This window comes from Podarcis filfolensis (assembly GCF_964270895.1).
Source record: "Podarcis filfolensis genome assembly, chromosome: 7".
Lineage (NCBI taxonomy): Eukaryota > Metazoa > Chordata > Lepidosauria > Squamata > Lacertidae > Podarcis > Podarcis filfolensis.
Window position 1 is genome coordinate 2,515,791 of NC_139603.1, and position 15,877 is coordinate 2,531,667.

Below are 15,877 nucleotides of genomic sequence, written 5' to 3' on the forward strand. Positions count from 1 at the left end.
CATTGTCTTTGGCTCCATCTGCTGTTGGCCTCCTTGCCTTCTGCTGCACCATTCCCGATAGGCACCAGCCACCCCTGGTTTAGCTGATTTAGAAATTAAATGTGCATATTAATTAAAAACATATTTATGAAGCAAAAAGACTTTATTTTTCAAGTTATATATTTATTATTTTACTTGTAAAATTACTATCCTGCCCTTCCTCCCAAAGGAGCTCAAGGCAGCAATGTTTGTATTACAGCAAGATTAATATTAGAATACTTATTCTGTTGTATGTGTGAGGGGGGATGCCTCTTCGAGATGACACCCACCATATGAAGCTGTTATAAGCACTTGCATTAAAAATACTTTAAAAAAAATTACCATTTATTACCTAATTAAACAGGGGCACCCTTTTGGATGAGCAAAAAGTTGATTAAATGTAATCAGTATTTAGCTGGAGATACAATATGAACTCCCTATGGTTGGTTTTCTTCTTTACAGAAAACTGATTCCTGATACATTTACAAATATTCAAAATTAGAGAATGGTCAAAACAGACATTCCTTTCAGTAGTATTAAGTTTTCTAATTATTTTGTTGTGACAGTCCTGACATGCATGAGAATTGTCTGGGACTATTTTATTCATTGTTGGCAGTACTGTAGAGATGTTACAAAGCAATATTCATTTCAAATCCTACTATAAAATCAAAAGTAGTATTGAAGATATTCTGCTATGTTAACACTGCTGAATTAGGGTAAGTAACAAAGAAATAGTTTTGGAATTTGACCACAACCCAGTCCCTCATAAAAAGGCATGAGTGGTGTAGCTTTGGAGTTGCATTTAAAAAAATATTTACTTCATACATATAACTCTCCAAAACAGTGTAAATTTTAATGAACATTTTATATTCTTTGTAAACAGCTTAGAAATTCTATTTGCATTAAGCTGTGTACAAATAAGATAAATAAATAAGACTGCAGTTTTCTCATTTTCAGAAGAATCAGAGCCAGCAAAGATTGTACTGGATTTCTCACCATTCAGAACAAGGTGAAGAAAACAATTGTATATGTCTATGTTGTTTTATTCCAAAGAAGCCATAAGGTGCTAAGAAAGGAGGGTGAACTTCAACAGCCGATTTTCAGCAATGAAAATGGATGGCAAATTTCCAGGTAGAATGATCTGGGTCAGTATTAGCTTCTGCAGGCCCTAGGAGAGCTCATTGCCAGCGAAGTCAGATGTTGTTCTGATAAGGTTCAAAACTTATTTGAACTCTTACACCCCCAAAGGATTGGGGATTGCCAAAGCCCAACACAAGTGAAGTTTCAGGAATTTAAAGAGGCAGGGTTCTAGTTGTGAACCACAGAGGCACTCAAGAGGATGGTCTCTGCTTTCTCTGAGGGAGACCTTCCACCTCCAAGAGGTATTTGGGGAGTCTCTCTTCAGACTCAGGGCCCAGTAAATTCTTAGACCTCAGCACAGAGATACAAGACATCCTCCCAGCAGCGTACTTCTTTTATTGTGGTAGCCCAACAGTCACAGTGCTGCATCTGTGTGTGAGGTGGCCTTGAAGAGCACCTTCACCACTATTGCTTTGTAATGATGATGGAAAATTATTTTAAAATATAAAATAACTTCAAACTTAATTCCCAGCTGGCAGCAGGTGCTGCAGGTGTTTGCTAGGGCCACGACACCCAGAATGCCTTGCTCTGGGGAAGAGCAAAGGATAGGGCAAGAGGTCAACAGAGTTCAGCAGAAGCCTTGCTGACTAGTTGATAGCTAGCAACACAGCAGCATGCAGAGGCAGACAGCAGGTTGGGTGGTGGGTTGGCTGGCATCCAAGCAGCCATAGGAGGAGCAACAGAAGTTGGGTGGCCAGCCAGCCAACAAGACATTGCCATGGAAGCAATGGTGGCAAGTGACCCCATGGACAGCAGATTGAGTACATGATGCTCCATCCATCTCTACATGCCACCTGAGCCATGTGGCTCAGTGTGGCTCATGGTAGGGCTGCCCTTGCTTCACCTGTCAGCTGCAGTATGTGTACAGGTTTGTGTAAGAGGAGAGAGTTCCAAGTTGTTTAGTGCTCTGAAGACAAGAACCAGCACATTGAATTGAGCCGGAACCAAACTCAAACACTCAAGCCCCCATAAATCAGTCACACTGCTGCATTGTACACCAACTGAAGCTTACTGAAGGGAAAGCCCCACATAGTGCAGTTGCAGATGTCAAATTTGGATGTAACCAGGGCATGTGTAACTATGACAAGATCAACATTAACAATTTAATGTTCTGCAGTAGTGAATAACACATTATGAGCATAAAGAGCCAGCATTTGCACCACAACACAGAGAACTATATTGCCAACCTGCTACAGATCTAAGTAACTTGACATGTCAGAAAAAGGCGAGCTACTGTATCTTAAATAGATTCATGCATAAAGCATCATAGGGCAGGATTGACTTAAACAGCCTTGTCAGCAGAAGTCCTGCACCACAGGGCTTTCCCCCTTCTCCTCCCTATGTGTGCCTCACATTGGCTCTGGGGGGTCAGGAAAAACCCCAGAACTGTGCATGGGGAAAGTGGGGTGTGTGTCATTCCTTCTGGCAAGCAGGAATGCTTGTGCAGATGGAATGACAGGAAAAGCACAACACTGAATTCCACCCACAGAGCTGGGACTCAAAGGTCATCAAATCCAATTAGCTGAACCAAAGCAGGCACATCCCAATGTCTGTCTCCAACAAAAGGACCACATAGTCCTGTGTGCAAAATAGCATAAGCAAAGTGTCTCTCAGTTATGAACAAATGTGCAAGCAAGTCAAACAGAGAAAATATTTGAATGTGGGGGGGGGGGCAAGCGTAGAGGGAAGGAAGGGATTCTTCTCTGATTGCTCTTCCCCAAAGGAATTAACACCCACACCACCAAGTATCTTTCTCTATGTGTGGCTGTTCCTGATGCTCAAGAAAAAAGGAAATAAGAAACCAAAGTTCTGGAAAGGAGAAAATTCCTCATTTTAATCCTCATGGACCAGAATTGAGATACCAGAAGGGGAAAAGCAAAAAGAAAGCCCCCTTCATCCAGTGAGGAAATTTTAGTGCTCCAATTGTTCTAGATAGAGTATTCTAGGGCTTTACACCTTGAACAGGTGGGAATTTGGTTAACATCCTTTTTGTCACTATCCATTATTGGACCCACAGTCTTCTTTAACTACAACAACACTCCTATTAGCATAAATCCTTTATTTTTGAAGGCAATTTAAATTTACGTTTACTTGCCACAAGACAAATAATGTTCTCTATGTGACCTCAAGAAATCATGTTTTCAATATATTATAAACATCCTATGTATGCCTTTTAGATAGTAATTGCAGAATAAACTACAGTGGTACCTCGGGTTACATACGCATCAGGTTACATATGCTTCAGGTTACAGACTCCACTAACCCAGAGATATTACCTCGGGTTAAGAACTTTGCTTCAGGATGAGAACAGAAATCGTGCTGCGGCGGCGCAGTGGCAGCAGGAGGCCCCATTAGCTAAAGTGGTGCTTCAGGTTAAGAACAGTTTCAGGTTAAGAACGGACGTCCGGAACGAATTAAGTACATAACCAGAGGTACCACTGTATATCAATCCAATAGAATCATAATATTTTCCAAATATGCTTTCACTACATGAAAACATATTTGAGAGAAAAACTTTATTATTCAGAGAAGTTACAGCAATCATAAATAAAGCCCATTACAATGGATTTATGGCTTACTATTAGATGCTCATGTCCCACTACTGAGAGTCTCACTCATTTCCTATAACTGGGAATACAAAACTTTCATGATCTTAGTATGACCTGAATTCTTAGGCTTGCAAAAATCACATTAAAAAGAAAGCACATTAGCTGGAGCTACAGTTTCTGTGCTTCCTGATGTATGTACAACAATTTCAAAGCTATAACATTCCTTCAAGCATGTTTTTAGAAGAGCTACAAGCTGCATTTGGGTAAATAGAAAAATAAGTGATCCATTAAAGCAGTTTTGCTTCTTGCATCCACCCACTTAGCATTACTGAAAATGAATGGAAACTTAAGAATGACCATTAGAATCAGAATTAGAATAGCTATATCCTGCTTATTTCTAACAGGGAAATCTAGTACAATAGGTAAAGGGAGGGTTCCTCCCAACCCTGGAAGTCACTGATACAATGCATAAAGACTTCCTAGATCACTAACATAATGATTTGCATCCACACTGCCACAGACAATGAAGAGGCACATGACAAGAATGGTCTCTTCTTAATGATATTCTCTCCCTGGCTGTAGTCTCTCCCGTCATGTCACACACCATCCTGGAAGTTCTTGGCCCTCTTAGGAGCAGCTTCTCACGGGGCCCAGCAGAACAGGGAAAGCTCCAGCACAGATGTGGTTCTTTGCAGTGGTGGCTCATGCCCATGGGGACTGGTGGGGCGCAAAGCAGGGAGGCCAATGGTAGGGGAAGCCAGAGTCATTTCTTGCTCTCCTCCTCTCTGTTCTACAAAAGGCAACACTGAGTCTAAGGAGGAGGAAGCTGACAGGCAGCACTTGCAATTAAGGTGGCAAGCAGGGCAGGGGGGGCTGAGGGCAAACTGATGTTGCTGCAGCAGTGCCCCATTTGCCCTGGACCAGCCTCCATATGTTCTTTGGATCAGAAACTTCCTGCTGCCCATTTTTTGATCTAAGTAAAAGGTAAACTATCCCCACCCCCAATGATTCAAAGCAGGTATTGACAGTAACAATCTATTTAATTCAATGCAGAAAGCATTATTTCCCCCTCCTTCTGACAGTGTTATATGGTCCTGACAGCCACCTCCAGTCACCAGTCCAGCTGCCGCATCCTGGATTAGTTGTAGATTCCGAGTCACCTTCAAAGGTAGCCCGACATAGAGCGCATTGCAGTTATCAAAGCGGGAGATAACCAGAGCATGTACCACTCTGGTGAGACAGGGTGCAGGCAAGTAGGGTCTCAGCTGGCATACCAGATAGACAGCTACCCTGGACACAGAATTGACCTGCACCTCCATGTACAGCTGTGAGTCCAGGCTGCGCACCTGTCCTTTCAGGGCACAGTTACCCCATTCAGGACCAGGGAGGCCCCCACACTCGCCCACCCCCTGTCCCCCAAGAACAGTACTTCTGTCTTGTCAGGATTCCACCTCAATCTGTTAGCCGCCATCCATCCTCCAGCCACTTCTAGCCACTCACACAGGACATTCGTTGCCTTCACTGGTTCTGATTTAAATGAAAAGTAGAGCTGGGTAGCATTTGCATACTGGTAAACACACCGCCCAAATCCCCTGATGTTCTCTCCTAGCGGCTTCAAATAGATGTTGAAGAGCATGGGGGAGAGGACAGAGCCCCGAGGCACCCCACAAGTGAGAGCCCAGGGGTCTGAACACTCATCCCCCAACACCACTTTCTGGACATGTCCCAGGAGGAATGAGCAGAACCACTGTATAACAGGGCCCCTGGATCCCAGCTCCTCTAGACGGTCCAGAAGGATACCATGGTCAATGGTATCAAAAGCTGTTGAAAGGAGGAGGAGGAGGAGTTTGGATTTGATATCGCGCTTTGTCACTACCCTAAGGAGTCTCAAAGCGGCTAACAATCTCCTTTCCCTTCCCTCCCCCACAACAAACACTCTGTGAGGTGAGTGGGGCTGAGAGACTTCAAAGAAGTGTGACTAGCCCAAGGTCACCTAGCAGCTGCATGTGGAGGAGCGGAGACGCGAACCTGGTTCACCAGATTACAAGTCTACCACTCTTTCACCTGTGTTCCTAGCCTGCCAGAGATCACTGACCAGCATGGCCAAGGCAGTTTCAGTCCCATGATGGAGCCTGAATCCCGATTGGAAGGGGTCCAAATGGTCCGCATCCTCTAGGCATGTCTGGAGTTGTTCAGGGACCACTTGCTCCATCACCTTGCCCAACAATGGAAAATTTGAGACTGGGCGATAGTTGGCCATAGTGGCCAGGTCCAAAGATGGTTTTTTAAAAAGCAGTTTGATAAGCGGGTCTGGGAAGATTCCCTTACAGACGGAAGCATTCAGCACCCCACAGAGCCCATCACCCAGCCCTGCCCAGCTCACTTTTATGAGCCACGATGGGCAAGGATCAAGGAGACAGGTGGTTGTTTCCACTCATCCAAGCAGCCTGTTACATCCTCAGTAGTAACAGATTGGAATTGATCCCATGCAACCTATCTAGACAGGACTCTAGCACTCTCCCACCCTAGCCCTGCTCCCACTGTGCAGTCCACCTCTTTCTGAATCTGAGCGACTATCTGCAAAAAAAAAATGTAAAATCATTGCAGGAGATCTTGGGGTCTTCACCAGGCCCTGATGGCAAAGGTAGTTCTGTTAGATTACAAACCACCTGAAAGAGTCTCCTGCTGCTGTTTTCTGCAGATGCAATAGAGGCGGTGAATAAAGTCCTCTCTGCTGTCACTATCACCACTTGTTAGGCTTGACGTTGAGCTCTAACCTGTGTTCAGTCCTATTCAGAATGATTTTTCTGCCAATGATACTCCAGCCATTTCAACAATTGTTTCATCGCCCTCAGCTCTGGGGGAAATCACAGTGCCATCCGGGTTCTATGCAATCAGAGAGGGTGCTTAAGAGCCACAGTCAATAGCCCTGGTTAACGCTGTACCAGGGAATCAGCGGAAAGGCCATCAACATAGAATAAAACATCCCCTACCACTCTCTGGAAACCATTTGGATCCATTAAGTGTTGGGGATGGAACATCAGAATCAGTCCCACCTACGTGCAGAGGGGAAGGGTCATGGAGAAGTCCAGTTACACTAGAAAGTGATCCAACTATGGCACTTATTTTGTTTCATTTTTACTTAGTGCCAGATCATCCATCTCCATAGAGGTGAACACCAGGTGTAAGGCATATCCACGACTATGAGTTGGGCCAAACTTATTCAGGGACAGCCCCATGGAGGCCATACTTTCCACGAAGTTCTGAGCGGCCCCTTATAAGGTCGTGTCAGCATGGATGTTAAAATCCCTCCAGACAACCAGGCTAGTTGTCTCCAGGAGAACATCCGCCACAATCTGAAAAAGCTCGAGCAGGGTGTCCTTGGTGCAGCGGGATGGTCGGTACACCTATAGGAATTCTGTACTGCTCTTATTGCCCAGACTCCAGAACATGCACTCAGAAAACTGGGTCTCACCAATAGGACGCCTGATGCAAGCTAATGACTTCCTAAAAATCCTAGAATGGTCATCTAGTAGCCAGAGCCCCTATCTCTTGTAACTATACCCCTGCACACACACACACTGTGTGTGTGTGTGTGTGTGTGTGTGTGTGTGTGTTGGTTGAGAGCTCTTTGCTGCATAGTGTATTCAATAAATTTGTACATAGAAGTTTCTGATGAGACTATCACAAGCATCCCAATGGAAAGTGTTCTTATACTGGAGGAAGTCAGATATGCAGTGAAAACTATAGCATCTCCAGTCTCTTGGGGTATTCTCAGCAGAGTTTAATTTCTGCCAGTGGTCACCAGGCTTCAGCCCTGGCATATTTTCAATGTTTGGGCTCTGTCTTGAAACATAGTAAGTAGAAACAAAATTAAATGCTCCTAAGCAGAAAAGATATTAGCAGAAGGTGAGAGGGGAGCCTGGTCACCTGACCTCCAGTTCCTGAGTCACGGCTGCATACTGTGACAGGTGGGAATCTGTGTGTTTCCAACTGCAGCCTCAACACTATCTTTCCTCTTCCTGTCCCAAGATGCAGCAGCAATGCAGGTGACCAAAGGTGGAGAGTATATTTTCTATCCACTCCTGAGGTACAGATAATATTTTCTTCACCACTGGGGCAGAGAGTCCCCATAGATCAAGTCTGAAGAGCATTTCTATATTATATAGAAAGTTATTTCTGCTACGCCTCTGCAAGGAACAAGGACATCATTATTAAAATGATGTGCTCTATGTGAAGATACCCTTGAAGATGACTCGGAAACTTCAACAGGTCAGATTACTGGCTGGGGTTATCTTTAGAACTTATATAACCCAAAACACCTGCATTGTTTGCCAATTAAGTTCCAGGTCCAATTCAAGGTGCTCATGCTAGTCTTTATTTAAAGCCCTAAATGATTTAGACTCCAAATAATCTGAGAGATCACCCTCCTTCCCTACAGACCCTATTGGGTGTTAAGATCAGCAGGGGTTAAGATCAGCCTCTTGATAGTTCCACCACTCTCAGAGGTTTGGTGGAAAATGCATTATCTACAGCAGCCCCTGAGTTGTGAAATTCCCTCCCCATAGAGGAACACATGACAACTTAACTGTAGAGTTTTCAGTGAATGCTGAAGATGTACTTTTTTACCCTGGCCTTTGATACCTGAGATACGTGTTTTCAGGACCCACCCTATTCATGTGACTGTAATTAGCTGTAACTGTTTTTAATAATGAATTTAAAATGGTTGTAACCCACCCTGGGACCTGCTGGTGAAGGGCAGGTAATTTAATACCCCATTCTATTACAACAACTGAGAAGATCTGTTTGCTCACAATGTAGAAAACTGCATGACACCCCCCTGCATATGTATAATGATGGAATTCTATGTGGATTGGCATAGGAGTTGGCAGAAACAGGTTTAAATGTGAAAACAGTCTCCTAAAGCACATCTATGCATCTTGATGAAGGGGCAAATGTGTGTCTATATTAACATAATGCGCATGGTACCAGTGGCACACAGCGTTGGCATACTTGTACAGAACATGCAGAAAGCTCAAAGTCCAATGAATCTGCTGTGCTTCAGATCTCATATTCTTTCCAGCATATTTTAATTTAAAAATGTTGTAAATAACTGCAAAACACATTTACCAATGAAATTATCTAATTTGTTAATTAATGATTAAGGCCAGACTCTGCTTATTTCATGAAATAATTATAGATATTTCCAAACAAATTATGGATTGTTTCAACCAAAAAAGTATGATGGCCTCCCAAACTGACATGAAGTTGCAAATTAATGCCTAAAACAAATAATGGCAGATGAAGCATTTTGCAAGGATTAATTAGGCTATAATTATATGCTGAAAATGGAGATACACTCAGCCAAAAAACGCATCAACAGCCCCTATCCTCCTTACCTGAGGTATTAACAACTTTGTCTTTTAAATACTTCATTGCTATTAAGGCATCTTCATCGTCAGAAATAGCAAAAAGGTTGGAAGGCACTACTCCTGTATATCTTTGCCTATAGTTTGTTGAGACCTCCCTGTTGGTGAACAATTTTTTGATATCTGCACCAGTAGGACATGGGGCCTGTATTAACAGATGAATAAAAATTGCAGTATTATTGTTTGATTACATCAGTTTCCTCATGGATTTATTTTAAAAATTGTAGTGTACTTTTCTATCACAATACATTAGCTAGGAAAAAGTAATGACTCCAGCAGCGGGTGCACACAACACAGTCACCCAAAGTGTGGGGAAGCTACTTGTATTTCTAATTTGCTCTGAAACATTGAAAATACGGTCTGGATGCCACCACTGTGGGAGTAAGGGCCTCCATCTTCAGATATGTGCAGTACCACAAGGAAGCAGGTAGTTCTTAAGACATTCCATTCCCAGGTAAATTAGGGCTTTAACAGTCAAAAACAACACTTCAAATTGTGTGGGAAAATAAAGAACTGCAATGGCTACCACTTTAAGATATGGTAAGATAAAGCAAAATTTATGGGAGCCAGACAGTAATCTAGCAGCAGCTGTATTCTGCACTAACTGTGGAATGCCCTCCCATCAGATATCAAAGAAATAAACAACTATCTGACTTTTGGAACACATCTGAAGGCAGCCCTGCTTAGGGAGGTTTTTAATGTTTAATGTTTTATCATGTTTTTAATATTCTGTTGGGAGCCGCCCAGAGTAGCTGGGGAAACCCAGCCAGATGGGCAGGGTATAAATAATAAATTATTATAATAATAACTGAAGTTCCCAAACAGCTTTCATGGACACCCCATATAGTGCATTGCAGTAATATAACCTGGACAAATGGAGGTCAGTCAAGATCAGGTTTATTTTGGAAAAACTGCAGTTAGAGAGCCAGCTGAAGTTTAGTAAAAGACACCTTGAACCATTTGTACCACTTGGGACACTCACCTGTAGAAGTTTACCTAACAGAGGGATCTAGGAGGAATCTATCTCCCCTGCTCCAAACCTGGTCTTTCAGAGGATGTAAAACTTCACTACATCCAAATCTCCATCTTGTCTGGATTAAGCCCTCAGTTTATTAGTCCCATCTTTAGCAATTGTATAGCACAAGTGCTACTCTGTGTGTGGACAAGCTCCCATAATTGGAGATCTATCACCGTGACAACAAACCACTTTGAGGTTTTTGGGGGTTTTTCAACAATTAAATGTATGTGTGTGTGTGTATTTGTTGTTGTTGTTTAGTCGTTTAGTCGTGTCCAACTCTTCGTGACCCCATGGACCAGAGCACGCCAGGCACTCCTGTCTTCCACTGCCTCCCGCAGTTTGGTCAGACTCATGTTTGTAGCTTTGAGGACACTGTCCAACCATCTCGTCCTCTGTCCTCCCCTTCTCCTTGTGCCCTCCATCTTTCCCAACATCAGGGTCTTTTCCAGGGAGTCTTCTCTTCTCATGAGGTGGCCAAAGGATTGGAGCCTCAGCTTCACGATCTATCCTTCCAGTGAGCACTCAGGGCTGATTTCCTTCAGAATGGATGCGTTTGATCTTCTTGCAGTCCATGGGACTCTCAAGAGTCTCCTCCAGCACCATAATTCAAAAGCATCCATTCTTTGGCGATCAGCCTTCTTTATGGTCCAGCTCTCACTTCCATACATCACTACTGGGAAAACCATAGCTTTAAGTATACGGACCTTTGTTGGCAAGGTGATGTCTCTGCTTTTTAGGATGCTGTCTAGGTTTGTCATTGCTTTTCTCCCAAGAAGCAGGCATCTTTTAATTTCGTGACTGCTGTCACCATCTGCAGTGATCATGGAGCCCAAGAAAGTAAAATCTCTCACTGCCTCCATTTCTTCCCCTTCTATTTGCCAGGAGGTGATGGGCCCAGTGGCCATCTTCGTTTTTTTGATGTTGAGCTTCAGACCATATTTTGCGCTCTCCTTTTTCACCCTCATTAAAAGGTTCTTTAATTCCTCCTCATTTTCTGCCATCAAGGTTGTGTCATCTGCATATCTGAGGTTGTTGATATTTCTTCCGGCAATCTTAATTCCGGCTTGGGATTCATCCAGTCCAGCCTTTTGCATGATGAATTCTGCATATAAGTTAAATAAACAGGGAGACAATATACAGCCTTGCCGTACTCCTTTCTCAATTTTGAACCAATCAGTTGTTCCATATCCAGTTCTAACTGTAGCTTCTTGTCCCACATAGAGATTTCTCAGGAGACAGATGAGGTGATCAGGCACTCCCATTTCTTTAAGAACTTGCCATAGTTTGCTGTGGTCGACACAGTCAAAGGCTTTTGCATAGTCAATAAAGCAGAAGTAGATGTCTTTCTGGAACTCTCTAGCTTTCTCCATAATCCAGCGCATGTTTGCAATTTGGTCTCTGGTTCCTCTGCCTCTTCTAAATCCAGCTTGCACTTCTGGGAGTTCTCGGTCCACATACTGCTTGAGCCTGCCTTGTAGAATTTTAAGCATAACCTTGCTAGTGTGTGAAATGAGTGCAATTGTGCGGTAGTTGGAACATTCATTGGCACTGCCCTTCTTTGGAATTGGGATGTAGACTGATCTTCTCCAATCCTCTGGCCACTGCTGAGTTTACCAAACTTGCTGGCATATTGAGTGTAGCACCTTAACAGCATCATCTTTTAAAATTTTAAATAGTGCAGCTGGAATACCATCACTTCCACTGGCCTTGTTATTAGCAGTGCTTTCTAAGGCCCATTTGACTTCACTCTCCAGGATGTCTGGCTCAAGGTCAGCAACTGCACTACCTGGGGTGTACAAGACATCCTGGGGTGTACGAGACATCCATATCTTTCTGGTATAGTTCCTCTGTGTATTCTTGCCACCTCTTCTTTATGTCTTCTGCTTCTGTTATGTCCTTACCGCTTTTGTCCTTTATTATGGTAATCTTTGTACGAAATGTTCCTTTCATATCTCCAATTTTCTTGAACAGATCTCTGGTTCTTCCCATTCTGTTCTTTTCCTCTATTTCTTTGCATTGCTCCTTTAAGAAGGCCTTCTTGTCTCTCCTTGCTATTTTTTGGAAATCTGCATTCAATTTCCTGTATCTTTCACTATCTCCCTCGTATTTTGCTTGCCTTCTCCCCCCCACTATTTGTAAGGCCTTGTTGGACAGCCACTTTGCTTTCTTGCATTTCCTTTTTATTGGGATGGTTTTCGTTGCTGCCTCCTGTATAATGTTACGAGCCTCCATCCATAGTTCTTCAGGCACTCTGTCCACCAAATCTAAATCCTTAAATCTGTTCCTCACTTCCACTGTGTATTCATAAGGGATTTGATTTAGATTGTATCTTAACGGCCCAGTGGTTTTTCCTACTTTCTTCAGTTTAAGCTTGAATTTTGCTATAAGAAGCTGATGATCTGAGCCACAGTCAGCTCGAGGTCTTGATTTTGCTGACTGTATAGAGCTTCTCCATCTTTGGCTGCAGAGAATATAATCAATCTGATTTCGATGCTGCCCATCTGGTGATGTCCATGTGTAGAGTCATCTCTTGTGTTGTTGGAAAAGAGTGTTTGTGATGACCAGCTTGTTCTCTTGGCAGAACTCTATTAGCCTTTGCCCTGCTTCGTTTTGAACTCCAAGGCCAAACTTGCCAGCTGTTCCTTTTCTCTCTTGATTCCCTACTTTAGCATTCCAATCCCCTATAATGAGAAGAACATCCTTCTTTGGCGTCATTTGTAAGTCTTCATAGAATTGGTCAATTTCAGTTTCTTCAGCACCAGTAGTTGGTGCATAAACTTGGATTACTGTGATGTTAAAAGGTCTGCCTTGGATTCATATCGAGATCATTCTATCATTTTTGAGATTGCATCCCAGTACAGCTTTCACCACTCTTTTGTTGACTATGAGGGCCACTCCATTCCTTTTACGGGATTCTTGCCCACAGTAGTAGATATGATGGTCATCCAAACTGAATTCACCCATTCCCGTCCATTTTAGTTCACTGATGCCCAGGATGTCAATATTAATTCTTGCCATCTCATTTCTGACCACATCCAACTTACCAACGTTAATGGTTCGTACATTCCACATTCCTGTGCAATATTTTTCTTTACAGCTTTGGACTTTCCTTTCACTTCCAGGCATATCCGCAACTGAGCAACCTTTCGGCATCAGCTCTGAATCTACTTGTGCTTGTCCTCCGCTCTTCCTCAGCAGCATGTTGGACGCCTTCCGACCTGAGGGGCTCATCTTCCAGCGTCATAACTTTTATATGCCTGTTGTCTTTGTCCATGGAGTTTTCTTGGCAGGGATACTGGAGTGGCTTGCCGGTTCCTGCTCCAGGTGGATCACATTTGGTCAAAACTCTCCACTATGACCTGTCCATCTTCGGTGGCCCTGCACGGCATAGCTCATAGCATCTCTGAGTTATTCAAGCCCCTTCGCCACAGCAAGGCAGTGATCCATGAAGGGTGTGTATACACACACACATAATTTGTTTAATCATGTTATGTTGATCTTTGATTTGTATGACTACTGAAAGAAACTTTGCCACGGCCACTGTGATATCATTGGACTTGTCGTCCAGAAGATATTTGATATAGTAGGCTTCAGATTGACCCGGCCAATTTGCCAATAGTGGTTTAATCAATAGTTCCCAAGCTTGATCATATTGTCCGCAATGCAATAAAATATCCCTCATGCAGTCAACGTCCTGAGAGCATACATAGATCCTATTTTGATAAGGGATACTTCTCAGTTTGCCGTTTAACACTTCTGATGGGAATATATTTAATCTGGCTTTGGTGAAAAGACACTGATATGTTGGTACAGACAAATTTCTAAAATATGCAGGTATCTGAAACTCGAACCCATAGTGAATTCCTACTGCTAATGGGCCACAGATAACATGAGATTGAGATCGGAGATCACTATGTGATATGTCCCAGAGCCTTTGCCTCAGAGATTCAAGGGCAGTATCATTGCCCAGATGGTACAGGAGAGAAGGTGGCATACCAATCGAAGTGGCTTTTCTAACCATAATTTTCATCCATAAAGCTGGTAAACTCCTTGTTGTTTAGGTATGGAAGTAACCCCTTCCCTAGGCCAAAGACTGAGATCTTGAGCCAGTATCTCAGGGCAGCCCACCATGCTTTAGTTGATAAAGGACATTCACCTGTTTCTGAACATAGTATTGCATTTGGAACCCAGTTTGGAACTTGTAGGAGGGACCGGAAAAACTTTGCCTGGAAGCCATCAAACCTGGAGAATGAGCCATTGAACCAGATGTTTGAGGCGTAGAGGAGTTGAGAGACAGATTTTGCATTAAATACCTTAATGGCTGATGAAACATAATGGCCTCCCCTTGTATAAAAGAATCGAAGTATAGCCAGTTTGCTTACCTCCGCCTTTTGATAGGCGGTCTGCCAATGATGTTTCCAGGACTTGGAATGATGGGATAGAAGACCTAGGTACCGGAAGAATTTGGTCTGCTCTAGTTTGTGACCATCCAGTACTCATTTACTCGGGGAGAATCTCTTCTCCACCAGGACTTTTGATTTTTCATAATTGATGGATAACCCATTACCAGAACAGTAGTCTGAGAATTTCCTTAGTTGGTAGTGCAGGCCAGGTCTGGTTTGGGAGAGGATGGCCATGTCATCTGCATACAACGAGAGGGGTCTTTCTCGTCCCTATTTTTGGAAGATGGCCATCAGGGTCCATTAAGCTTCCCGCTAAGTCATTCAGAAACAAACTGAACAAAGTAGGGGCCAAAATGCATCCCTGTCTCACTCCCCTATCCTAAATGGTATGTTAATTTTGTTAAGTAAAATAGTTCAGATCCCTGAGCCTCAACTAACTTTCACAGGGATTCTGAGGAACTGAGGCAAATATTGATGGCAACAGATGGAAGTTCTAAGTCTTATTGACAAATTAAAAACTGGCATTGCACTGAGTCTAGATGGCATCCACTCAAGAGTTCTTAACGAACTCAAAGATTGATAGACTTACCAAGCATACAGAAGAGCAAGTCTTGCTGAAGTAGAACCAGCATGACTTCTGCAGGGGCAATTTTGGTTTCCCTAATATTTTTTAATTCTTTGAGAATGTTAACAAACATTATAGAGGTGATCTAGTTGACACTATGTACAGTACTTAGATTTTCAAGAAGCTTTTGACAAAGTACTACACCAAAGACTTCTGAGAAGCATAGCAGTCATTGAATAAGAGGAGAGGTCCTGCTATGGATCAGAAATTGGTTAAGGAACAGGAACCAGAGAATAGGAATAAGTGGGTAATTCTCTCCATGGAGTAATGTAGAAAGTGGAGTCTCCCACTACTTTGTAGTGAATGGAGCATGTGAGGGTAATTAAAGTCACCCATTACTCAGAGCAAATATCCTTACTGATATCAAGAAGAGCTGTTTTATAGTTCTGATTCATTTCAGCAGGGCCTGTGAAAGAGAACAGGATTGTGCCCTTCGTGATCTCCACTAGCGGACTTATGTAGTCCGATCCAATGCATATTTGTTGAGATTTAAGTCTCACTGAGTTTAGTGAGACTTACACTTAAGTGGAAGAGCATGGGATTGCATCCCCAACTTCTGAAATTTATTTTTTACTTGTTTTTAAGCAAAATTCTGTATTAAGTTTGGTGCATTAAAGAATTGCAAATTTTCCATTGTTGCAAAGAAGTCACTTTCTCTGTGCTCTTTGATTTCTCTACATTCGTGGGTTTTCATT

The 15,877-nt window shown here is 42.9% G+C and overlaps 1 protein-coding gene across 7 annotated transcripts in view; it reads right to left on the minus strand.

The window, feature by feature from the left end:
• Window positions 1-15,877, minus strand: part of CFAP61 (cilia and flagella associated protein 61) — a 126,215-nt gene that overhangs the window by 24,848 nt on the left and 85,490 nt on the right. For all 7 annotated transcript variants that reach the window (XM_083624433.1, XM_083624431.1, XM_083624432.1 and 4 more), the window contains one exon: window positions 9,107-9,281. In XM_083624433.1, the coding sequence (XP_083480559.1) occupies window positions 9,107-9,281 (175 nt within the window). The remainder of the gene's footprint in view (window positions 1-9,106; window positions 9,282-15,877) is intronic.